The 25,652-nt window shown below is 44.4% G+C and overlaps 1 protein-coding gene and 1 long non-coding RNA gene across 2 annotated transcripts; both read left to right on the forward strand.

Moving 5' to 3' along the window:
- The first annotated feature begins 2,167 nt into the window (after positions 1-2,167).
- On the forward strand, positions 2,168-12,623 carry LOC147737212 (uncharacterized). Its single transcript, XR_015299307.1, has 2 exons — positions 2,168-2,283; positions 11,897-12,623. It is a non-coding gene; the product is annotated as an uncharacterized LOC147737212 (long non-coding RNA).
- Positions 12,624-12,970: 347 nt separating this feature from the next.
- LOC147737213 (uncharacterized) lies at positions 12,971-15,373 on the forward strand. The gene is made up of 2 exons (XM_086934522.1): positions 12,971-13,494; positions 13,753-15,373. Exons 1-2 carry the CDS (start codon positions 13,112-13,114, stop codon positions 15,239-15,241), a joined length of 1,872 nt encoding a protein of 623 aa, XP_086790648.1. The 5' UTR covers positions 12,971-13,111; the 3' UTR covers positions 15,242-15,373.
- Positions 15,374-25,652: the final 10,279 nt, after the last annotated feature.

Raw genomic sequence — 25,652 nt, forward strand, 5'->3', positions numbered from 1 at the left:
TGATCCGGATAGACCGTCATACCAAGTTTAGAGCTCCATTTCTCCGCTAGTTTGGAGCAATCTTGTTTTACATAAGAGTTTAGACAGTTATAGCCAGTGCTTATTACTGATTTAATTTTAGATGAGTAGAGGCAATCCCAAATATCGGATTCTGAGATAGTTAAGATTTTCATACGACGTATCAAAAAGTCGTGGATCTGAATATATTTAAACCTCATAGACTCTGTCAGATGGTACAGATGTTTTAATGTCTCAAAATCTAAAAAGCCATTAGTACCATACAAGTCCCCTAAGGTTGATATACCCTGTATTGCCCAAACACTAGCCCTGCTGTCATTAAATATCCCCGGAAGTCCTGGGTTGTCCCATAGCCTTAATTTTGAATGATAGAAGGAAGTTTTAGAAAAGGACATCATACCAAACCAAATCTTAGCAATGTCTCGGGCTGTCTTAAATTTCACTCGTTTGTAAAAATTTGGGTTGTTCAATCTGAGCAGAAACATTCTTGCATCTGATTTCAACATTATAGTATGAAAGAAAAAATTATTAAGCTCGGGATTAAGTAAGGAACGAAGACGTCTTATAAAAGTTGCCCAAAAGTAAAGTTTAAAGTCTGGGAAGCAAAGGCCTCCCATATCAGTAGATCCTTTTAGTGAAGATAAGCTTTTTCGAACTTTCCTGTAACCCCAGATAAAGCTGCTAAATATTCCGTCTAGCTTTTTAAAAAAAATATTGTTCAGTGCCAAAGGAATAGAACGGAAGAAATAAAGAAATTTCGGCAGGATTTTCATCTTAATTAAGTTAATTCTACTTATAATATTTAATGGTAGTTTATGCCATTTTTTAAGAAGCTGCTTAGTTGATTTGACCAGCACATCATAGTTAATGGGAATTATATCGCTAATCTTGGATGAAATGTTAACCCCACTATCTGAGTTTTGTTCGCATTTAGTTTATAGCCAGATACATTGCCAAATTTTTCCGCTTCAATCATTATACCCTCTAGTGCTGTTGTAACATTTGATGAGTATACCGCTATGTCGTCCGCGTAAGCGGTAATTTTCAAACAGTGGTGTCCGGAGCTAAATGGGATTATCTTGGGCTGAGCCAGGAGCGCAGCTAGGAATGGCTCCATAGAAATCGAAAAAAGCAGAGGGGATAAGTTGCAATGCATTCCATGTTTCATTCAAACGTGCTTTCTACAGGGCACATACATGATTTGCTGCTGTAAAGAAATAATGCTCCTCTGTACTGTGGCAGACTCCGAAATATTGAAAAACTTCTTGATTTCTCTTTCAGCACTTCATAGTAAAACCTTTCAATTTTTGACTCAGTCATTTGGCAGAAACATAACTTAGTACCATTAAAATAGTTGTGATGGGGAACATTCATGTGGGGTTAGGACTGGCTCGACCAGAGTGATTGCTGACTTGGAGGAGAATGGAGTTGACCACCTTGCCTGGTCCGGTGTGGAACCAAGCCAGCGATGCTTTGCTGCAGGCTCATTTGCCCTGATAGCTGGTCAAGAGGTTGAGGAGGAGGAGGAGGTGAAAAGATGGCTAAGTGTACCATGAGGCTGGCATTTCAGTATATCCCTGAGAAGTGAGCTTTGATCGATGTATTGTTCCTCTTATACCACGTGCAATTCATCCTCTCCAAATCCTCAAGAATTCCTGGGTGTGAAGGGCGGCTGATTCTGATTGGGTGCTTGATAGTGCTTGATAGTTTTCCAGAAACTCATGTTCTTGATTGTTCATGTTTGTCAGTAGTTAATGAAACACACCCAGGCGTTTTATCTCTTCAGTTGACAGAAGCTACAATAAATGTTTCTTTGTCGTTGCAAAAAAATATGAATGGCCAACGAGCCTCTGTAGGACAAAGAATGGAAGGGCTGGGGAACTGTCAGTCATCTCACTGCTAAGCAGAGCAGTGTCATGCTTCACCCTCACTCAGGCCTCTGATTTTTACCAACATCCCTTAGAAGACTGGGACTTCAGAGACCATCCTTTTAATGAGAAAAACAAAACTGCAAGTCCCATAAGCAATAGTGGTGGAAGGTGTCACACATGACCTGGGACAACATCCAATTCAGCACATCCAGTTCCATTTTTTAAGTATTTGACACAAGTCACCAGAATACTAAAACTGTGTCTTTTATTTTCAAGGTTAATTAAGTAATGGTCACCAGCTTGGAAGCTCTGTTCATTCTTCAGTATTTGTCATTGATCTCCACGTGTTGCTGGTTTGGGTCTGCCCCTGCATCGATCCCGATAACTCACACAGGTAAGGAGCTTGTAGCAGCAGCATGATAACCCCATACTCGTCTGTATGAAGTGCGCTCCGAGGCAGGTAACGGATCATTTTTGTGAAACGAGCAAGCGCCAATATTTACTGTGCGACTGAACCTCCGGAATAGTATACTGTGAGTTGATTTTATTTATTTATTTATTTATTTTGCGATTTCTAAAGCGCCTGGTGACCCGTAGGCATCCCCGCGCTGTAAATCTGTGAAGACCAGGGGAGGGGGGAGAGGAAATGAGCTATTTGGGAAACAGGAGGGTTTTGAGTTTTTTTCGGAATAAGGCGTGAGAGGGTTCCAGACGTAGACTGCGTGGGAGTGCGTTCCATCCTGTGGAAGCTCTGACCGAAAAGCGACGACCACCGGTGCGAGCCTTCCTGAATTTTGGTACAGTGGCAAGATGTTCGGCGTCGGAACGAAGGGGTCTGAGGGCTTTATATGGAGTAACCATGTCTCTCAGAGCGGCTGGACCAACACCATTGATGAGCTTATGGGTGGTGCACAGGGCTTTAAACTCTACTCTCTGGCGGACAGGGAGCCAGTGTAGGGCTTTGAGGGCAGGCTTGGCTGAAGCTCTGGGTGGGAGGTTCATAATGAGCCTGGCCGCCGCATTTTGGGTGCGTTGGAGTTTGGCCAGGGTGGATTCTGGTGCCCCAAGATATATGGCGTTGCTGTAGTCGAGCCGGGCTAAGATAAGTCCCTGGACCAGTAATTTTCTGGATAGAGGGGGGAGAAGAGGGAGAATCTTGCGCACGGATCGCAGGAGACCAAAGCAGGTGCCTGCTGTTTTAGCAGCCTGAGTCTTCATTGTGAGGTCAGGTTCCAACCATATTCCTAGTGTTTTGATCTCTTTTTTTGGTGAGGGAATTTCACCAAAGGTGTCCGGCCAAACTGATGGTGGGATGGACGTCCATTTGTTTCCCAGGAGCATGATCTCAGTTTTTGCACCATTCAGCTTCAGGGCGGAATCACACATCCAGGTGTGGATGTCCTGGAGACAGTTCAGCAGGCTGTCTGGGTGGTTATCCAGGTGAGATAAGGAGACGACTAGTTGAGTGTCGTCTGCATAGTTTATTATTTTTATCCCGTAGGGGGCCACTACATCTTCCAGGGGGGCCATGTATACATTAAACAGGGTGGGGCTGAGCGATGACCCCTGGGGAACTCCGTTCTTGAGTGATAGTGGTTCAGAGCGTGAGTTGCCGTCCCACACCTGAAAGGAGCGGTTGGATAGAAAGGATTCGATCCATGCTCGCGCCGTTCCCACATTTCCTGCCTTGGCCAAGCGGTGTAAAAGGACACGGTGATCCACCGTATCGAAGGCGGCACTGAGGTCCAGGAGGATCACTGTCACTGATCCTCCTGAGTCCAGGATACACCGTGCCTCCTCGATGACGGAGAGGAGAGCAGTGTCCGTGCCATGGCCGGGACGGAATCCTGTTTGGGATTGACGCAACAGATTGTTTGTCTCAAGGAATTGAGACAGTTGCGAGTTCACTAGCTTTTCCGCCATCTTGCTGATACATGGGAGCAGCGAGATAGGTCTGTAATTGGCCATGTCGTCCGGGTTGAGATGGGGCTTTTTCAGCAGGGCCTTAACGACTGCGTTCTTCCAGTTGGGGGGCACCGTTCCTTGGGAAAGAGATGTGTTGATAAGGTCCGTGATGGTGGGGGCTATGTTGGGGGACACAGTTTTTAGGAATCTAACCGGGGCTGGGTCAAGGGGAGAACCGCTTTTCATTTGATCCAGCGTGGAGGTTACCTCTGTGAGGGAGACTGCTCTAAAAGTGTCCAACTGTGGGCTGTTGTTGCAGGCCACTATGTCCGTGGGGGTAGGTGGACTGATGGTTGGGAGGGAGTCAAGTATCCGCAGGATTTTAGAGTCGAAGTAGTTGGCCATATCCTTGCTTCTGTCTGGAGGGGGGGAGTGAGGGGAAGGTGCTATTGGAATGTTTAGTAGTTCTTTGACTATCAGGTATGATTCTTTTGAGGAGTTTGTCGCGGTTTTTTTTCTGTTGTCATAGAATGCAGCTTTGGCTAGCTTTAAGGCTGCTTTGTAGCGTCTCACCGCGCTATGGTACATGTCTTTGTTGCTATGGAGCCAATCTTTTCTCCACAATCTCTCGGCCTTTTTACACTCTTTACGGAACGCTCTGAGTTCGGAGTTATACCATGGAGCATGGTCCTTAGTCCTATGTTTGTTCTCCCGATTTTTGATAGGAATGATGCTGTCGAGGGAAGAGGAGATCCAGTCTCTGAACTGAGTATCAGCAATGGAGGGGTCAGCTGTGAGACTGGGGGTAGTGGTGTCCAGAGCAATGGCCCAGTTTTCCACCGAGAGTCTGGCCCAGGCTCTGTCCTTGGTGTAAGTTGTGGGTTTTTGGGGTTTCTTGAAAGACCCAGGAAGATGGGCCAAGACAAGGAAATGATCCGTCCATGGGAGGGGGAGGGACTTAGTGAACTGAAGGGAAGGAATGTTCGAGAACACAGGGTCGAGCAGGTGTCCTTTCGAGTGCGTGGCTCCTGAATTGACAAGGGAGAGGCCAAGGGCTCCCAGGTCACAGATTAAATCAGAAGCCCCTGTATCTAGTGGATCATCAAAATGTATGTTGAGGTCTCCTGTAATCAGGAAGTTAGATGTTAAATGGGCCAGGGATGAAACGGTTTCCAGGAAAGCGGCAGAGAAGGGGCCGAAATGCCCTGGGGGCCGATAAACCAGGAGGCCTGACAGGGAGTTGGTCGGGGAAAGCAGTAGCGTAAAGAGGCAGCTCTCCGACTCCTGGCTCTGAATATCGCTGGATCGACAGGTGAAGTAGTCACGATAAATAATGGCTAATCCCCCTCCTCGACCAAGAGGGCGGGGTTGGGACATGATCAAAAAGCCCGGCGGTAAGGCCAAGACTATGTCGGAGTTAGAATGTCCAGTGATCCAAGTTTCGGTTAGGAAGAGTATGTCCAGATCGAGATCGACGATCAGATGGTTGATGAGTAGGGCGTGCTTGGGGAGCGATCTACAGTTGAGTGTCGCTATTTTGAGGCCTAGGAGTTGGACAGCCCGACTGGGAAGGAGTAGGTTCCCTGGTTTACAGATATTACATCTAGTGAAAGGTACATTGGGGTCGTACATTACATGGCAGGTGCTGTTCCTGGTGGGTCTGAGGCTGAGAAGATCTCGACGAGAGTAGCTTATCCTTGTGGCGGTAGGGTCCGGCATAGAGACTGGCCCTAGGCCCGGTCGTATATGAAGAGTGTGTATACTGGACTGTCATTTTCCTCATCATCTCTTATGATATGTAAAATAAAACACAACACACCTAAGGCCAACAAATCTATCATAAATTTAATGCAAAAATAGCAAAAGTCCAAGCAAACTAACAAGTGACAAGTGTCTTTGCAATGGACGAGAGCATCCACCCTAAAGCAAGGTGGAGTATTTAATGCTAATGATTCACAATGTATTTTTATGCACTTTCCTCCTAATACTAGTCAACCAAACATGAACACGTGATAAAAACAGTTACTGAAACAACACTAATGAGTAGGAGGCAGGATCTTCTCTCGAGAGGAAGGTGAGTCTGTGAGGTGCAGATAAAAGATACACAGACAAGCTGCAGAATTCACTGTTTCTGGACATAACACTTCTGTTTGTCAATATTCAATTTACTACAATAGAATCATATAACTTTGCAGGCACATTAAGGCGAACAGACTATTGTAATTTAGTAATGTAATATATCCATGCACATTGTGGCGTTCATGTGTAACCAATTATCGGTATTAAAGAAACCAGTATATCCAGTTATGCTTTCTCAATTCTTCTTCCTAGAGGCCACCACTGCTGCTATCCAGCTGTATTCAGCAGTGTCTCCTGTGACCTGGAATCCTGCATTTAATCAATACCAAATGTTGGCAATGCTTCTAGCCAACTCCGGTCACTGGTGCCATTCGTAACCCCACCACCCATGGGCCTGTTATTCTTTTAGCCAGCTCCAGTCAGTAGTGGCCCCTTGGACCTGAATGTACGCCTACTAGCCAGCTCCTGTTAGTACTTCCCCCTGGGACCTGTTATAATTCTAGCCAACTTGAGTCATTAGTAGCACCTTGGGACTAGTGATCATACTAACCAGCTTCAGTCAGTATGGCCCCCCTGAGACCTATTATCCTGCTAAGTAACTTCAGTCAGTAGTGACCCCTGTACCTTAAATCCTGCTAATATTCAAAACCAGAGGTCAACTCTACTACCAACCAGTTCGAATCAATATTGACATGTATTGTTACCCTGCTTGTAATGAATACCAGAGGCCAGCGTTGTTGCTAGCCAGCTCAGTCACCAGTGGCCCGTCACATATTATCCTCAATAGGATCAATGCCCAAGGCCTGTGCAGCTGCTAACCTGCCCTAGTCAGTAGTGACCTCCCAGACCTTTTATTCTGCATATAATCAGCAAGGCTTCGGCCCTAATAACACTCACCCCCACATCCTTATGGTATATTAGCAATGTAATTTATTTACTTACATCATACTGTAGGTACCGCACTATATCACACGATCCCAAAAACAAAGAAAATCTAAATTTGCCTAACCGTTCAGCACTCCACCTTGTCAAAAATGACCAAATCACACCAAGCACTATAGCCTGCCACATCTCATGGCACACTGAGCCACAACATGACAAGATACCACGACAGGGATTTGGGGCCATTAATCCTCTGTTCGAGGCATGTGTGCTGTAGATGCACAAGCTTTACATACTCCTGCCATCTTGTGTTGGGTTCCGGATGTTTGCAAGTTGTTTCATTGTTACCCCTAGATTTATATTGTGGCGTAAAAATTACCTGCACCACTCCTTTTTGATCTGGGTTATTTAATTTAATTTGTTGCAGGCTATTTTCACCTTGAGCATGCTCAATTAACCTTCCATTATGATTACTAACAGTTTGAGACCATGATTGTCGATGTTTATGTAACTGCTTCGTTTCGGTTCCCAGATCTTGTGGTAATTTAATATCCTTCTAGGTTTTTAACAAATCTCTATTCGTTTCATCCCCTCTGATACTCTCTCTCTTTGCTCTATTTGTTTCCAATTGTGATGGCTTATTTTCCACCTGTTTATTACTTTCCTCCACTTGCAGCATTTCTAAGGACTGAACTTTCCCATGCTCTATCATTTTTATACTATCGGCTTGATTGTTTAGGCATTTATTTTTTATAACTGTTTGTATCTCTGATAGATCCTTATTAAATAGAGGGTAAAATGGTTTTGTTGGAGACATTTGTTTACCCTCACCTTCACAATGTGATATTTGTTCATGGTTGTTTCTAGTGTTCAATCTCACTATATCTGATGCATTTGTATTTTTCATACTTTTAGAAGCTTTATTTCTTGCTTTCCGTAGTTTTTTCCTCTGTCTTTTGGATATATGAACTTCTGGAGCTGCGTCTGTCATTGTTGATTGTGTCGAGCATAGGTTTATCACTTCTTGATCTTTTGTTTTATCATCTATTTTTTCTTTAACAACAACAGTATTGTCTTTACATTTTATTGTATCTTTATTGTATCATCAGTCGGTCTTGATGGGTTGTATTCCCACATTAGGAAAATTCCCTTTTACCTTGTCATTTATTGTTTTTAAAATATCCGAAATGGTAGCTAGTTTGTTAATTAGTGGGGCACAGCCACACTCTGCATACGTAAATATTGGCTGAGATTGTGCCCTTACTATTAGATTATTTTGTGTTGTTATCTTCTGCTCAGTTCCGGAAACAGAGGATGCCGTAGCACTCAAGAGATCTATTTGGACCTCCTTTTTGTTGGACTGATATGTTAAAGCTTCCAGAGTTAATTGCGAGGTTTTGAAGAATAAATCCCAAATTGCTCCTGCGTTCCCACTTCCTGGTACCTGAGTACCTGGGTTATGGTGTTGCCCATTTATGAATGATAGGTCCTTATACTCCTCTTTTTGTTGTCCTTGAAAATCATGTCCCTCATCACAAGAATTAATGAATTGTGGACTACTATTCAAAACGTCTTTTTGATATGGAGTACTCCAACGCTGCAGAGTTTCTGGGTTGCTGTTGTATTCGTCCTTATTAATTTAAGATCCGTTATTTTGATTAAATTTCGGCTGCTCCTGTTTAACTGAATTTATTTTAGACAGAGTAACATCCGATTTCAGGGGGGTATTGGCTTCCCTTATGATCTTCACCCCACCATTTAGTTCATTTGGAGCTTCTTGCTCTCGTTGATTTATTTGGCCCAAATTAGATGGTTCCCCTATACCGTTAGCTTTTCTGATTTTTACTTGCACTTTATTGGCATTGGCTGCCTAGTTGGTAGTAATTGCTGAGTATCTCACATTGTTAGATTTGTGCATTTTGCGTCCTCTTCTTGTGAACGAACAATAAGTGGAATAGTTGACATCTCTAGGTCCGTTATTTGACCCCAATGGTTGACTTAGTCCTTAGTTGAATTTGACATTTGTTCGACTTCAGCTTCAGACTCAGGGTGGCCTGGTTCACTTACTCCTTGCTTAGGGGATATAATATTTGTTCTACTCAGTGGTTTAATTGGAGTTTGAAGATCACATTGGTTAGTTATCAATGTTGGATCTTTCATAAAATCAAACTTTGACGGGGACTTTCCCAGTTTCCCAAATGTATGGACCTTAGATGATTTAAAGGACTATATGTCACCTGCTATTTTATTTTAAACGTATCTAATATTAGTATTTGTTGTATTTTTCTTTTCCTTTTGATAGGAGGGAAAGGTGGCCGCTCCTTTCCTGACCTCATAATACGCCCTCTAAGGTGAAGAAGTCTTGCTTCTTTCAGAGACTCAAACGGGCCAGTGAAAAGACCAAACAGTGCTTTGATTGGACAAAAACACCTCCAAACACCTCCAAGGGAAAACATCCCCAAAGCACACCTCAGTACAGAATCCGCCGGTGCTGCTGGTTACTTAGTTAATTAACTAATTAATTAATCAATTGATTAATTGCCGGGCTCCGGGTAGGGCTGTAGTCTAGGCATGCATAGTAATTCAGGGGTCGAGGGGTGCTTTAACAGGGTCAAAGTCTGTTGTCACTTTCCCCTTTGTATAATTTCTCAGATTTTGTATTACAGACTTATTACAGACCCCAATGGCTCAGCGACCTACGGACCGATCAACCTTAACTACTCGACACATGCCACACACCACTTGCCACTTATCACTCACCACTCACTGTTCATTGCTTTTTCGTTGCTATTCATCGCCGTCAAGAGTACAAGGGAGAATACTGGCAATCGTTCAGGAGCAAGAGCGGAATCCAGAGCCAGTCCCACTACAGACGGCAGATGTAGGCACTTCCCTCCACTCCTCTGCTCAGCTCTGCTCTGCTCAATGCTTGGTGTATACGTAAAATCAGGCGGCAGTTCCCTGAGTTCTGAGGAATGATTGAAGCGTGCGATGTCGGACCATAGATGCGTCCATTCCTCATCGGAAATAGGACGGTGAATTAAGTCTTTCCACATAGACATATACCGGGGGCGTGTGCAAAGCACTGTTTTAAGGAGGAAGCTATAGATAAATGAGATCACCCCTTTCATGTTAGCAGTCTTGGTGAGAAAGGCCTCAAATTTTGTGAGAGGTCGAAGAGCAGCCTTCCGTATCTGAGGTGTGAGGGCCCAGTGCATTAATTGGATATACTGATATCTTTCCGTGTTCTTCAATTCAAAGACTCTTTGACATTGATCAAAAGTAAGGGGATCAAAATTGTGTAACAAATGTATTAGAGCTAAGCCGCCTCCCCTTCTCCCGGCATCAAAGGGCCCTCATGTTGGGCCGGGGGTTGAAATGGATTGGAGTGATTGGGAATGGAAAAGAAGTCCACCTGTTGTTGCCCGAAATTGAGTCCCATACTTTAAGATTGGTGCGTGTGGGGCAGCTAAGGTCACCCTGGCAGCCTCCTGGAAGAGAAGGGAGGCTCCAACTATTTCCCTATGGCACTCTCGTCTTTGGAGACTGCTTAGCCTAGAACGTATGGCTGATATTTTCAGGGATAATTATAAGAATTTCTAATTTAAATGGGTCCCCTTGTCTCCTTCCTCTCCCGGGGCCGTCTGTCAGCGGTGTGTCCCTCCACCATCAGAGCCCGCCATCTCTTCCAGTTTTGATCACAATTCCAGTGTCGACCAACCTCTCGTTAGTATGAACACGCCGCCACGTCGGGTGGGGTTTGTTGTGTGTTTTTTTCTTTGTTCCTTGTTAGATTCATAATTACTTATCCCATGTTAGGATGAGTTTGTCCACGCTTTTTGGCTATTCCGCATACAACACCTCGGTGGAGCAACCTGGAGAAATTACCGTTACAGAAAGCCGTTGAGTTTTCTTTAGACCTATCTGCTGGCTTAGCAAAGTTGCATGATCTTCTTTTTTTCTTTTTTATCTCTCTCTCTCAGCTCCGGGGCACTTAGAAGCTGTATCTTTCATTTGGTTTATCTAATAAGAGGAGGAGCTGGTTTATATTGATCAATGCACTTTGTCCACCTGTTGAGGCTTTCTGATCCATGCGTGGGACCAAGTGAGGAAGTCATTTTTGCCTGTGGACTGTGGAAAAAAATTATTATTAAACACATTTTTGACAAAAATCAGACGGCATGCCAAGGCTCCTCTGTGCGCCTGGGTGCCCTGCAGCAGCCGCCGCACGAACAGCACCAGCAGCGCCTTAGCACCGCGGTGCTGGCAGCGGCCGTTCCTGCCCCCACAGCAGATCCGTAGAACTTAAAGCGCCCGTATAACAGGACGCGAATGAAGCGGGAACCGGTCACAAAACAAACCCTGGCAGTCGTCCCAGGCTCCGCTCTGCTTGCTCGTCAACTCCTCCTCAGCTCGGCCCCTTGGCTCTAATCGATATGCTCTGCACTCAACGCCGAATCACAGGCTGACAACAACTGTGAACACCAACAGAGGAAAGAATTGTGTATTTTCCCCAGTTAGTTAAAAAAACAGCATAAGTCTTGGCTGCTTCTGCTGCACCCAGAGTCTTATGCGTCTTTTGAGTCTAATTTTTCTGTCTGGAAAAAGATTGTGTCCTGGTTTTTTGCACCCAACTGATAATCAGGTGGAATAAAATGAACACATGAAAGTACGCCTTAATTTCATTGCCCTTGATTCACACTCTGGACCATAGTTGAGGGATAGGTCTAGGCATAGTCCTCGCAGCACACAATAGATTTGCGTGCGGCAGAGGCCAGAGCTCAAAAGTCAGGAAACCAGATACAAGTAGGTGGTAACTCAGGGCAGGGGAAAACGCCGAAATTAATTAATAGCATATATTTTTTTAATATCTGTTTGCTGCCAGTCCATATGACTTTAATATCTGCCTTTGGGATTCTATGTTGCAACTCCTTAGGGTACATGTATCCTTTGTGAGCTTAATAAAATGCTGAAAATTCTACAAATCCTCACTCCTACATCCAAGTACTCTCGGGCTACCATTCTACACTCTGCTCTGTCTGAAGAACAGCTCAACACTTTCAAAATTCTGCATTGATTTGGCTTGTAAATTATATTTTTGGAAATGTACATGTATTAACTATTTAATTTTAATACTATAGGTGATTGAAATACGGACGAAGAAAGCAAGATTTAGCACTAAGCAACTGAATGTCAGTGCCAAAAGAAGGTTTATTTTGAAAAACTGAAGGACATCCAGCATTCTACGTTTAAACAATTTCCAAAAATCTAAGTGTGGCGAGGAAAGTACTACACCTGTAAGTGAAGTCTCTAATTTTGCATTTCATTAACCCAGAGCAAAGCCATATCTGTGCACACAGCATCAGAAATAATGTAGAAAGACCACTTCAGCATCCTCATCTGAAATATTATCAGAAAGACAAATTGCCTCAGCATGACAGAATAACGTTCATCTAAAGCATCATGTAATTCCAGAGAGGAAGCACACACTGCATAAAAGAAAGTTACAACTAAAGGTTTCATCTGGATACCATCAAAGAAAAGACGCTGAAAGAAGACTCCGAAGCTGACACGTTAACAACCAAAAGATTAGAAAATCACCTTTGTTCCACAACCGTTTTTAACCAGTTACGCAAGTTTGAGACTATCTGCTTCGGGATATAACACCTCGACCCACTCTGCTCACTCTTGCGAAGACCTTAAAAATGCACCACTTTATTGTGTTAATGGCCATCTCAGATTGTTTCTTTTTTATTGTGTACTGTTCTGTAATTCTATGTAAATCGCCTCAACATTATCTGTTGTGCAGGAGTGATATGTAAAACTGTTAAATATAAAAATGGATTAAAGGATCACCATTGCGCTATAGCTAATGTAAATAAATCCTCATCTTCAGAACTACAAACCTTAACCTTACACCAAACATAGAAAGGGTAGAAGGAACTGATGTTCAACGACTAATGATCCACAATAGTACTGTGCACGTTCTAACTCCCTCAGTTACTGCCATTACGTCAGTGCAAAAAGGAACTTATCAATTTAATCATTAAATATCAGACTAACACCGTATTGCTGCATTGCTAAGAACCTATACAAATAGATTTGAGAAAAACTTCAGTCACAAATTAAGTTGCTGCCGGAGAGGCTATTACCTAAAGACTATTATCTGCTAGAAAAATTTAGCTATTACAGGGCTGCTTCCAGAAATAGTTTGCTCAATTCAAGTGTTGAGAAGATTACACACAATTTTTAGAGATAAGTGCTGAACATTATCTAACTAGCCCGAAGTTGGGGAAAAAAGTTACCTGTGCCCAAAAAGATACAGCCATAAATCTTATCTCACAGAATTTGACAGAATGCACACAGGGGGAAACCACTCTCAGTGCAAAGTATGCCAAAAAAGTTTCAGGCGTAAATCTTATCTCACTGAGCATATGAGAATCCACACTGGGGGAAACCACTCTCCGTGCAAAGTATGCCACAAAAGTTTCAGGCGTAAGTCTTATCTCACTGAGCATATGAGAATCCACACTGGGGAAAAACCTTTTCAGTGCTCTGAATGTCAGAAAAGGTTTAGTATCAAACCGAGTCTATATCGACATGCATTAACCCACTCTGTGGAAAAACCTTACCAGTGCGCTGAATGCCCAAAAAGTTTCAACCGAAAATCTTATTTAACTGAACATATGAGAATCCACTCTGGGGAAAACCCTTATCAGTGCTCTGAATGCCAGAAAAGGTTTTGTAACAAACAGAGTCTATCTCGACATGCAATAACCCACTCTGTGGACAAACCGTATCAGTGCCTGGAATGCCAGAAATGTTTCAAAGACAAAAGCAATCTCACTCAGCATATAAGAATCCACACTGGGGAAAACCCTTATCAGTGCTCTGAATGCCAGAAATGTTTCAAAGACAAAAGCAGTCTCACTCACCATACAAGATACCACTCTAAGGCTAAGGAAAAACGTTATCAGTGCTCTGAATGCCAGAAAAGGTTTTGTAACAAACAGAGTCTATCTCGACATGCAATAACCCACTCTGTGGACAAACCGTATCAGTGCCTGGAATGCCAGAAATGTTTCAAAGACAAAAGCAGTCTCACTCAGCATACAAGATACCACTCTAAGGCTAAGGAAAAACGTTATCAGTGCTCTGAATGCCAGAAATGTTTCAGTGATCAAAGCACTCTGACTCGGCATACAAGAACCCACACTGGGGAAAAGCCTCATCAGTGCACAGAATGCCAGAAATGTTTCATTGACAAAAACAGTCTCACTCTGCATATAAGAACCCACACTGGAGAGAAACCATATCAGTGCTCTGAATGCCAGAAATGTTTCAGTTGCAAAAGCAGACTCACTGAACATACAAGAATCCACACTGGGGAAAACCCTTATCAGTGCTCTGAATGCCCAAAACATTTCAAACTTAAATCACTTCTGACTGCACATGTGAGATTCCACACTGGGGAAAAACCTTATCAGTGCTCTGAATGCCAGAAATGTTTCAGTATAAAAGGTAGTCTCGCACGGCACATAAGAATCCACACCGGGGAAAACCGTTATCAGTGCACTGAATGCCACAAATGTTTCAGTCAAAAAGGCTGTCTCACTCTGCATACAAGAACCCACACTGGGGAAAAACCTTATCCATGCTCTGAATGTCAGAGATATTTCAAAAAGAAAAGCAGTCTCACTCAGCATATAATAACCCACACTGGGGAAAAACCTTATCAGTGCTCGGAATGCCACAAATGTTACAGTGATAAAGGCTGTCTCACTCGGCATATAAGAACTCACACTGGAGAGAAACCATATCAGTGCTCTGAATGCCAAAAATGTTTCAGTTTCAAAAACAGACTCACTGAACATACAAGAACCCACACTGGGGAAAAACCTTATCAGTGCTCCGAATGCCAGATATGTTTCAGTATTAAAAGCCATCTCACTAAGCATATAAGAACCCACACTGGAGAAAAACCATATCAGTGCTCCGAATGCCAGATATGTTTCAGTGTAAAAAGCCATCTCACTCAGCATATAAGAACCCACACTGGGGAAAAACCTTATCAGTGCTCTGAATGCCAAAAAGATTTCACACTTAAATCACTTCTAACTGCACATGTGAGATTCCACACTGGGGAAAAACCTTATCAGTGCTCCGAATGCCAAAAATGTTTTAGCCAAAAATGTAATCTCAATGACCATGTGAGAATCCACACTGGGGAAAAGCCTTATCAGTGCTCCAAATGCCAAATATGTTTCCACCAAAAATCTAGTCTCACTGAACATGTGAGAATCCACACTGGGGAAAAACCTTATCAGTGCTCCGAATGCCAAAAATGTTTCAGCCAAAAATCTCATCTCACTGAACATGTGAGAATCCACACTGGAGAAAAACATTATCAGTGTTCTAAATGTCAGAAAAGATTCAGAGGTAGAGATGGTTACATGCACCATAAGAAAACTCACCATAAAAAATAATTCAGTGCTCCGAATGCCAGAAAAGCATCAATTTTAAACGCAATCCCACTCTACATGAGCAGACGCACACAGGGAAAAAACATTACCAACACTGTGAATGCCAGAAATTCCTATTTGATTGGCACAGCCTCACTAAACAACTCCATACTGATGAAAATCCTTATGAGTGCTCTGAATTCCAGAAAAGCTGCAGAGAAAAACACTTTCTCACCATGAGAAACTCCACACTGGAGAAAATCCTTATGCCATAAAAGCTTGTATCTGAAAGACAGAGTTATGCTTCATGAGAAATCCCACTCTGGGGAAATACCTTATGAGTGCTCGAAATGCAAGCAAAGTTTTGATTACAAAATACTTCTCACTTGTCATGAGCGAACTCACACGGGAGAAAAAAGCCTTATGTGTGTTCTGAATGTCAGATAAGGTTTAATCACAAATACAATGTCATTTCACATGAGAGAATTCACACTGGACTAAAGCCTAATACAGGAGGGGAAAGCCAGAAACATTTTACTGAGAAAGGAGATCTCACTACACATGAGGAATGCATCCACACCAGGTGAAAAGTAAGGCGTAGCTTGAGTTGCAGAAAAGCTTCTCACAACCTAATTTTACATGAGAGAGCACATATTGTAGTTGCAATAGGTTTAATCAAAAAACTCTTGCAGGATAACTGAGGCTGCTTTTTATTGCAACAAAATCCACAATTTGAGTATCTGAAAGTTACAAAACTCTCAAGGTCTTTACTTGACACAGAGAAGTGTTAGTACTTGCAAAAATCAACTAATTGCCCAAAAAATTACAATATTAATGTCTTAAATTTACTCCACCCAAAAGGTTTCTACTCATCTTTGTTTCTTAACATATGACTGATGTCTATATTTTCATCATAAGATTACGCCTAGGCGGAGTTCCGCAATGAGGAACTCCGCAAAGTGACAAAAACACTCCGGCACTGTACGCGGAGTTCCGCGAGCAGCGTAGTGCGTAAGGGTCATGCCGTTTGTGGTGATTTTGATCTCCGGGTGTTTGTCCCGCCCTGCAAAAATAATCGCGAATGGCACCATGTGCAGCGCATGAGGTTGCAGCTGCTTCTACTCGATCTGCAGCTTTGTCAATGCGAACGGAAGGTTTCTTAACGCGATTGGCTGTGACCTGCCACGACCACTTGCATTGGGAAATCCAACCACCCGCTTTGAGAAATCTCGCCAGGAGGATGATTTTGCTCGCCAACTGGACCATGGCGAGTTAGAGCAAGGTGCTTGACGTTAAAGAGCACAAGCATGGGAAAAAACCTTGCTATGCTCCACGAAGCGGGGTTTTTAGAAACTCTGAAAGCTCCACAGAGTACGGAAAACTCCGCGAGCGGAGTTCACCACCCAAAATTAGATATTATACAACAGCAGGAAAACATAACAAACCAGTTACTTGCCTTAGGTAACGCTCTTTCTGGTGGATACTCCTTTACCTGCTGATTTCTCACCTTGTGAATATTCCCTACACGTCAGACTGGATCCTCAAACTTTAAAAAGTCCTGCTGCACGCAGCAGGAGACATTGTGCAGCTCAGTGTCGACGTCATTCTGCTCCAGAAATGAGAAGTGGAGACCCATATAAGCACTTCTCAAGCGTACTGTGAACAAATACAGGGGTCTATAAGTTCATTATCTCACAGGTCTGTATCACATATGCAGGCCCTGGGCAGATATGAATTCTCCATTTTTATCATGATTAGAATTCAGATGAGGCCTTTTAATTTCCAAAAATTCTAATTGTACTCTCAGCAGCACGTGTATATATAAATCATGTAGTGATGACTGCACGGTGCTCAAGATGAAAGTGATATGATGATAAAACAGTCGGATCCACATTTTGTACACAGAAACCGGGCTGTAAATATCTTTTTGTCGAATACACGTTAAGCAAAGGCGATTGTTGGAAAACATCATTCTTATGAAATAGTTCCTGTATAGTCAATGTTTCGACCGTTCCAGTTAATTACCATGGTCTCAACAGGATGGTAGATCGCCGCCTCTCCCATATGCTTCTCACACTATATTCAATACAACCGAGTATCTCAGGGCAGCGTACCTGGGAGGAAGTCAAATTCAACTAAGCAGTTCCAGCGCCTGTTCATCGGACCAAACAACTGCAGCCAGTGAATCCTCGGCTCACTGTCAAACAAGTTCAAGTGTGACTCTTCCTGATGAGACCATCGTCATTGACTGTCTTGTCTATGAGAAGTTGCACCAGCCATCCTGTGATGGTGGGCCGGAAGACCTTCACCGCCAAGTGAAATGCTCGCAACTCCAACAGCTTGATGTGGAGTTGTGTCTCTGCCGGTGACAAGGAATTCCTAGTCTCTGTCTCCCATATGGCCTTCCCATCTCAGACGTGATACATCCGTCGCCACTGTTGAGTCTGGGTGGAATAGGGAGAGGGGTCTGCCACTGGCACAATCTAATTCACTGGAGAAAATGTTGGATACTGCCTACAATAGGGTGAGTCAGTGTCTGGAAGGACACCAAGAGGTTTTGCAGCTGCACCAGTTGTAGCAGCAGGTCACTCAGTGGCATGATGTCTTGGACGTTGCCTTTGTGTGCCATGGCCATGAAAGAACTTGGAGACCTGTTGGGTTTGCAGCAGGGTCTGGCGCTGGCAGTGTTGAAAAACCCTACTGTAGCCAAAAGGGGATGAGATTTGTGATGAAATTGAGTGGCCGAGGCAGACAGACCCAAGGAATCTGTCTGGGGCCCAGTCCGCTTTCTTGCTTAAAAGGTGAGAGCCATTGAACAGCTTGTCCATTAACGATGCTTGGGTATCTTTAGAGAAGCATATAGACCTAATCCAGGCAATGCACCGAACTTCCACACTCATGCCAATTGCCTGACCCAAGCAATAGGCTATATCCAAGTCACAACATAGTACTGACTGCTGCAACACATCTATCCTGAATAGCTTGTGTTCCCCGGCAGAGTTTGGGCCACTGTATCCCACAGTGGTACAAAAGGGGGTTGTGAAGGATGGAGCATCTGAACCAATCAAACACTCACACCCAGTCAACTGATCTGGGTTTAATCCATCACCGTTCTTTAGCCCACTCTGCCACCCCAGTTCAGACATAGCCATATGCAAATCAGTCTGACCCTGTGCCTCATGGGAACAGTCCAGCCCGAACTGCCAAGGTATGCCTTCCCTGGACCAGAAACAAGCTTCCGGGGTCCGGTTTCTGGCATTTCACCGTCTTCGGCCCGGCTTGCTTGAATCCAGTGGCAAAGTGAGCAAGGGATTCACGTCTGAGCATACACTTATGGCGGCCAAAAAGTGGTAAAAAAGGGGGTGGTGATGGACGGAGCATCTGAACCAATCAAACACTCACACTCAGTCAAGAGATCTGGGTTTAATCCATCACCGTTCTTTAGCCCAAGCATCTGAACCAATCAAACACTCACACTGTATCCCACAGGGCATGATTATATTGGGGAGCATTGCCATTCAGACACTCCAGGATATAGCGATGTACAAAACAAAATTGCCAGTTTTGTAACAAGTCTGCACTTTTCATAAAAATGCCAGTGAATGCTACCTCGTCCTTGCATTGATCCAGCGCTTGCCAATGGGCCAATAAAAGGAGGAATCTCAGCAGCAGGCAAGTGATGTGTTCTTTGTTTATTTACCCCACACCGGCCTGCCTGCTGTTTTGCAATGATTTGGAGGGCTTTGGACTCCACCACCTGCCGCCGGACCTTCCTGGCTACAGCTTGGACTCTTCTGCAGCCAGAAGAGAGAACAGATTGTACGTCGGAGAACGGGGAACCAAAAAGAAGATCAGGTAGGTTATACTGGCATGCTGAAGCAGTATCCATCTGTCGCCTCCACCCCTACAGCTTGCTCGTTCTTCCTGGGGCTGTGGGTGCCCTAGGCAAGGAAATGGAAGGGGGCATGGGAAAACCAGCATGGTGGCCCCTGAGAGGGGGCAGTATATTAATGCAGGGGTCCAGCTCCCATGCGGGATGTGGTGGGACCGGGGACAAGCCAAGATTTAAATGCAGTGAAACGCCGGGCCCAGTGGTCCAATATTTTTCTAAAGGGTCCCACCAAATGTGCCAGTGCCCCGTCCACTGCTTAACAAAAACAACTGGTTGAGCCCTCTGGCCGTTCTTTGGTGGCTCCCACTCACCCCTTCTCATCCAGCCTTCCCTCCCTAGTGTTTTGGTGCTGGAGGTCCAGTGTTTTCAGGATACATTGGTGAGTGTAGAGGCTAGTGTTTGGCAATAGGGGCAATGGTTGGGTAGGGGTCAGTTTGGGTGGGGGTGGCAGGATAGAGGGCAGTGTTATGGCAGAAGCAGACAGCCATTTAGTGTTTAGAGTGTAGGTGGCAGTGTGGAGCAGTAGGGCCAGTGTCATGTGGGAGCGGATGATGGCAGTGTTTTGGGGAAAGGGGCTATGGTTTTCAAGGTTACTGTGGTGGGGTTGGTGGCAGTGCTGTGGGGTTGGGTGTTTTTTTGTGTGCATTTTTCAAATTATTTGATTTGGGGGATATTAAGTGTTTACAACAGGGGTATTCAACATTTTCTGAAGTGAGAGCTACTTCTGATCAGTGAAAGTCTTGAGCTACTCAAGGCTAATCATCTCGCACATTGTTTCCAGTCAGTTTGTCAAGTAGGGCCTTTTAGATTGAAGATTAACCATCTGTCTGCGCCTTTCACGTCATGGTACTCCTATGATCTCAAGAAATGTAAAAGAAAATGTAGGCACCAATAACAATTTGGGAGGAAGAGTTACAGCGTATTTTCAACAAAGTTAAATCACTTTCATCCTTTGATTATAAAAATGTAGCAACTCCCAGCCGAAAAGCTGTAATGAACTAGCCGAATTCTTTTTTCCAAAGTAAATAAAATATTCCTGGAATTTAAGATAACACCAGATAATCTTTAGGGACAGATACAGTGGAGTAACGTACGGTGAATAAACTAACTTACCATTTCCCGGTAACGGTAACTCTTATCTTATCAACACTATGAAATTTGGAGCCCTCCATCCAGTTTCAGCTACCATTTCTACTCATCTCACTTTGTTATTACAATGGTGCTCAAGTCCTGATTTTTCCCAGATGCATTCATTTTACCATTTCTGAAGACTCTTTCACTCGATCCCTGTGTGGGATGACAGCACCCGCTGAAGACATTGCCATTGTAGCAATTCACTTCTCTTGCACAACCCTTGTGTAGTCTGGGACAGTGCACCTTCCCTGTAATTCTGAACTGGGCCTTTAAATACGTTACTATTCTGTGTGCCTATTTAATTCAGGTATACAAAGAATGGGGTACTACTTGAATACTAGGGGAGGACAAGGAAGATTGAATTTCTAAGGTGGCGGAAATGTTTTTGTCAAAGTGCTTTATGCCCTAAATACTCTCCCGTACCCTGAACATAATGAGATTACGTAGATTACACCTCTGCGTGCCTAATGCTGCCATTTGTATTTCAAGACCAGTGATTAATGTGGCTTTATCAAGTGTAAAGCCATTAGGTGTTCCCGACCTGCCTGATACTTACATATGGAAAAGATGGGTCATTTGTAACCTAAAGATAGATAAACATATTCATAGGTCACGATTTAAGTCTGCATCTAAAATAAAACCGTAAACTAAGGAAAGGTGATAAGTGAAAAGTTAAAAGGCAGCCGCTAATCGAGCTGCATTTGTACATAGTCCTTCCTATATTATGAGATCTATTCCTGCTTCAGTCCTTAATTGCAATGAATACTTTAATACCCAGGCATGAAGTCATTGTCGAGCTGTTTAAATAATCCACCTGTCTCGCCACCTCTTCCCCACTGCATCCTTAATCAGGGGCCTAGCCGGTGTGCCCAGGGCCCCAAGGCAAGAAAGAAAATGTGACCTCTGCCCTTTATTTGGACTGTGGAAAATAGCAATAATCATTGTTCTGTGGGCCCCTCAGCCCTCTGTTTGACCTATGACAAACAGCAGTTATCAGGGTTCAGTGGGCCTTTAAGGCATCTGGGACCTGGTGCCACTCCACCTGCCGCACCAATGGGAAGCTAAGCCCCTGCCCTTAACAGCTTCTAATCTAGCCCCACTGGAGAACCGAAACAACCAAGTACTGATCTGGCCATATATGCAGGCATGCAGCCGCCTCTTCCACTGAAGGGATTTAAGTCGCATGAAAGCAGCATGCGGGAAACAACCATTTTCTGAGGCAAAGTCAACCAACACCTTGTCTGTTCCAACCTGAATCCATTTTAAACCTGGGACGAAAAAATGGTTCATTATCATCCCTTGCTTATCAGAAGGGTAAAACAAATTCATATAACATTACAGTGTACCACATACAAAATTGTGTTTCTGTTTACAAATTAAAACTAGCATGCATATAGAAAGGGGAGCCTTTGGCCAAAATAGCCATTTTCCCTACCCATACTTTTAACACATCTTATACAAAAAATGCTAATTGCATTGTCATCTGGCAATAGTCATTAGCGCCTACTCATCAGCAAATGCCATTTGTCTTTCACTTCAAGCTTTCAAAAGTAAATTGTTATAAAGGCAGTATTGAATTTTTTGACATTGTGTACTCTTACCAAAATTTAGAGCATCAATTTTATGTGACACACCATAGAAAAAAGGAGTTCTTTATATATATTAAACCTCCAGAAACGTTTGATTAACCAGTTATAAAGTCACGGCTAGCTTAGTTCGTTTTTAGTCTTCTTTTTTATAAATTATTTCACGTTGTTACTGGATCTGCATGGCTAAACACTTATAAGGTCCCAAAGGCGAGACCTATTGGCTATGCCAATGCTTGTTATTGATTGAGTACATTGAGCACCAGAACTTTTGATTAAGTCCTGAAGAAAGCCGCAAACACCTCTTTGGAGGGTTAATAGGCTGAAACATGTTGACTGTAGGAAGGTGGATACCTGACTATGGTTGCCCCCAACTTTTTGCCTAGTGCTAGCTAGTTTTCGACATAGTTGGCCTCGGATCCTTCTATTCAGGGCCCCAGGCTTCCTGCTCTCTCTGTTAAAATGGACTCCATGTACCCTAGGTACATATTTGATTGGATGCTGGGTCACCTTATCAGCCCCTGTACAGTGTAACTTAGGTACCCAGGGCATAGGTGTACCCAGGGCCTACCAGGGGCTGCAGCATGTATTATGCCACCCCTGGCTGGCCATCCAAAACTGGCACAACTGGCTGGTAGTACAGCTGGGGCAAGGTGGTGTAATCTCCCTTTGCTATAGATATAGTATACCTGTATCTAACCTAAAATGGACACATAGATTCCTATACGTCACTCCTATGGTAGGCCTCATCAATCCTGGAGGCAGAGTGCTTGGAAATATGTAAGATGGTGCTCTAGCATGAGCTGAGCCTGTCTGCAGCTTTCGGAACCATGTCCTTAGGCTGTTTCCATGATAACGCTATACCATATACTCTTAAGTGCATTATAATCCTTGCGGTTATTTGCCAACTTAGGTATAGCATTATCAAAACATGTCGAGTAAGGTGTCATACGAATAGGAATACTACCCCCTTGCCAGTTTTGGCGATGGGGGTAGCATTCCACCCTTCTAGAGGGTCACGACATGTACAGAACCAGTGTAGTGTAGTTCCTAGCTTCCCACTAGGCCCTGCGCATTGGAATAACATAAACAGTAGTATCGACGTGGAACTGCGGATATTCCAGGCCTCCACTGACTATGCTAAACTTAATTGGGTTGTGTTACCAACTAGCTCAGAGGTCACTGGAAACTTTCTTCTCTGCATAGGAAGTGATCAGCTTCCCTGGCACAGACAAGAAGGGATTCAGTTTTCCAACAACCGTGCAACATGACAACTCTGCTCCTCAGATCAAGAGTCGATCTCTAGGGTCGTGTGAAACAATAGACATAGATTTCACTCAGTCAGTCTAGTGCAGTTTACTTTCACAATATGTAGAGAATAGAGAGACGGGCGTTTATCAATAAAGGTTAATATTTATTGAACAGTCTTTCTTCTCATACAAGAGAAATGTATTGCCACAATTGCAATAACTGTTATTATAAAAAGTACGTACAGTAAGATAAGTATTGCGAAATAGAACTGTAAAAGCATTGATATGGTTTCTTAGCCATACAATGGTTTAAAAGTAATAAAACATATATACAGTCATATATACATTAGGCTAACATACTCAACTGGTGCTTCTAACTAAGCCTACCCCGGTGTGCCTGACCTAAGCCTAACACGTGAGAAGGGGAGTAAGTAAGTAGCTTAAGTTAAGTTGGTTTTGCCAAGGTTTGTTTCAAGAATTCTCGTCTAAGGGTTTAGTCAACACCATACCTCTGAATAGAATGATGGAGGATTGGTATCTCCTTCAGGGGTCTCTCTCGATATCCCAGTCACCTGCGAGGGTAAACCGGAAGCGCCGGGACTGGATTTCTCTGTACGAGAAATGCAGCGGCTTCTCTCAGCGCGTCGAGGAAGGAGGGGTGACAGCGTCCGCGGGCAGCTGGGCTGGATGTCTTCGCAGAGGACGGCTGCACGGCTCCTCAAGCGTACTGAACCACAGTTCGCGCTGTAGCGGCAATAATGGTAATCAGTAGCTTCACCACCACAGGATAGCAGGCTGCAGCGACAGAGTGCTAGTTGTTACCAACACGGGGTCATGCAGGCAGCTGGCATCAGCAACAGGTTCGCTCATTGCTTAAGGCAACGTTGGTAATATTTATACCTGACAGGTGCCGGGTTTGACGCAAGTTTGCTGGACATAAGACGTCAATTAAAGATGTCACTAGGAAGTGACAGTTATCAGTTGCTCATTAGAGTTCCATTACTAATCAAAACATAGCAAGCGGGGATTTCCAGGTTTGCTAAGTTTTTATCTTGTTGAAGAACTCGGAGTGTTATCTAGGAATATCAGATAGTGACTGCTGCTCTGTCATTGCACTAATTGGTCGCAAAGGAAGTAGCAGAGAGTCATGCTGGAATGTGGCTCTGTTCGTGTGAGGCCAGAGATGACTTTACAGAAAATCGCACTTGAACGGTTATGCCAATATAGGGAATAAAGGGCTTTATAGCCGAATAGGGGCATAAGGTCACAGTATCGATCAGGAACCTAGATAAGCACATAACACCAGAACCCCGGTTAAACTTAACCAGAGCCTCAGCATCACAAAATTGATGCTGCCACCACAGACACATGTCTGACCTCCTGCTGCTGGAAGTCCTTCCAGCGAGGGAGGCTTGGACAAAGGGTTTTCTGCCTGGGGGAGGTGCCAGCACCACCCCAGACAGGACTTTGTGTATTAGGGAGGACCAGGCTGAATAGAATGAGACATGCCTGGGGCACACAAGGTGTCCCTTGCATACACCGGTTCAAACCAGCTGCTGGGGCACTCCAGCCCCAACTCTGGCACGAAACCTGACAAAGGAAAGGGGGTGTAACCACCCCCCTTCCTGGTCCCACCCAGGGGAGGGACCTAGTCATAGTGCAGCCCCCTTTAGACGGATAAAGGTAGGAGCTGGTCTCTTAGAAATTAGATTACTCTTGACAACTTAAGAAGAAGAAACTCTTGACCCTTCGACGTTCTTCTCCTCAGAAGACGGAAGAATCTCCCCTATGGTCAGGAAGTGACCATCCTACTCCGCAGGCACCATCAAGCATCTTTGCGGGTTGCTGTAACGTCCTTCTTCCAGGAACAAGACTGCCCAGCTCGACGAGACCTGGATCTTCAGACCTCTCTGACCTCAACCTGCCTCCACAGCACAGCTGGGACCCGTGGATGCGACAAGACACTTGAAGCCGGCCATCTTCACAAGCCTGCATTGCGCTTCCAGCACGACCGCCGAGGGATCCTCGAGTGAGTGCATCGGGGTTTGAGAAGCCCTACACCTAAGCAGCACCTGCACCAAAGACCAGCCAACCAGCATCCACGAGATCTGCGTGGGGCCCTTTTGCCTGGTTGCTGCTGACCCGGTTGTCTGGTCACTTGCCGGCTGGCTAGTGACCTCTAAGACGACGACCCGAAGAAATCAACACCGCTGGTCTGGTCCCCCAGACTGGCCCTTACTTCCCTGCAAAGGAGAAGAACCCCGGACCCTCCTGGTCCGCACCAGACGCCATCTTTGCTCCATTGCGTGGGCTTGCCTTTGCCAAGGCCTGTTGTCCAGATCGACGATCCAACACAGCTAACAGCAGAAGTCTTCGTGGGACAGCTCGTGCCTCCAGCCTGGTCATCGAGAACACCTCCTGGTCCGCGCAGCTGCAGAGTCAAGCGTCCACTCTTCATCCTGATCGCGACTACAGCATTTGGTTCCCTCCTGGTTCCGGCCCGGTCACTGGCTAGTGACTGAGACTCTGTCCCCTTCTCTTTCAGGACTTCTTCTTCCTCGATCCATCCTTGG

Source organism: Lissotriton vulgaris, chromosome 1_1 (genome assembly GCF_964263255.1).
Source record: "Lissotriton vulgaris chromosome 1_1, aLisVul1.2, whole genome shotgun sequence".
Lineage (NCBI taxonomy): Eukaryota > Metazoa > Chordata > Amphibia > Caudata > Salamandridae > Lissotriton > Lissotriton vulgaris.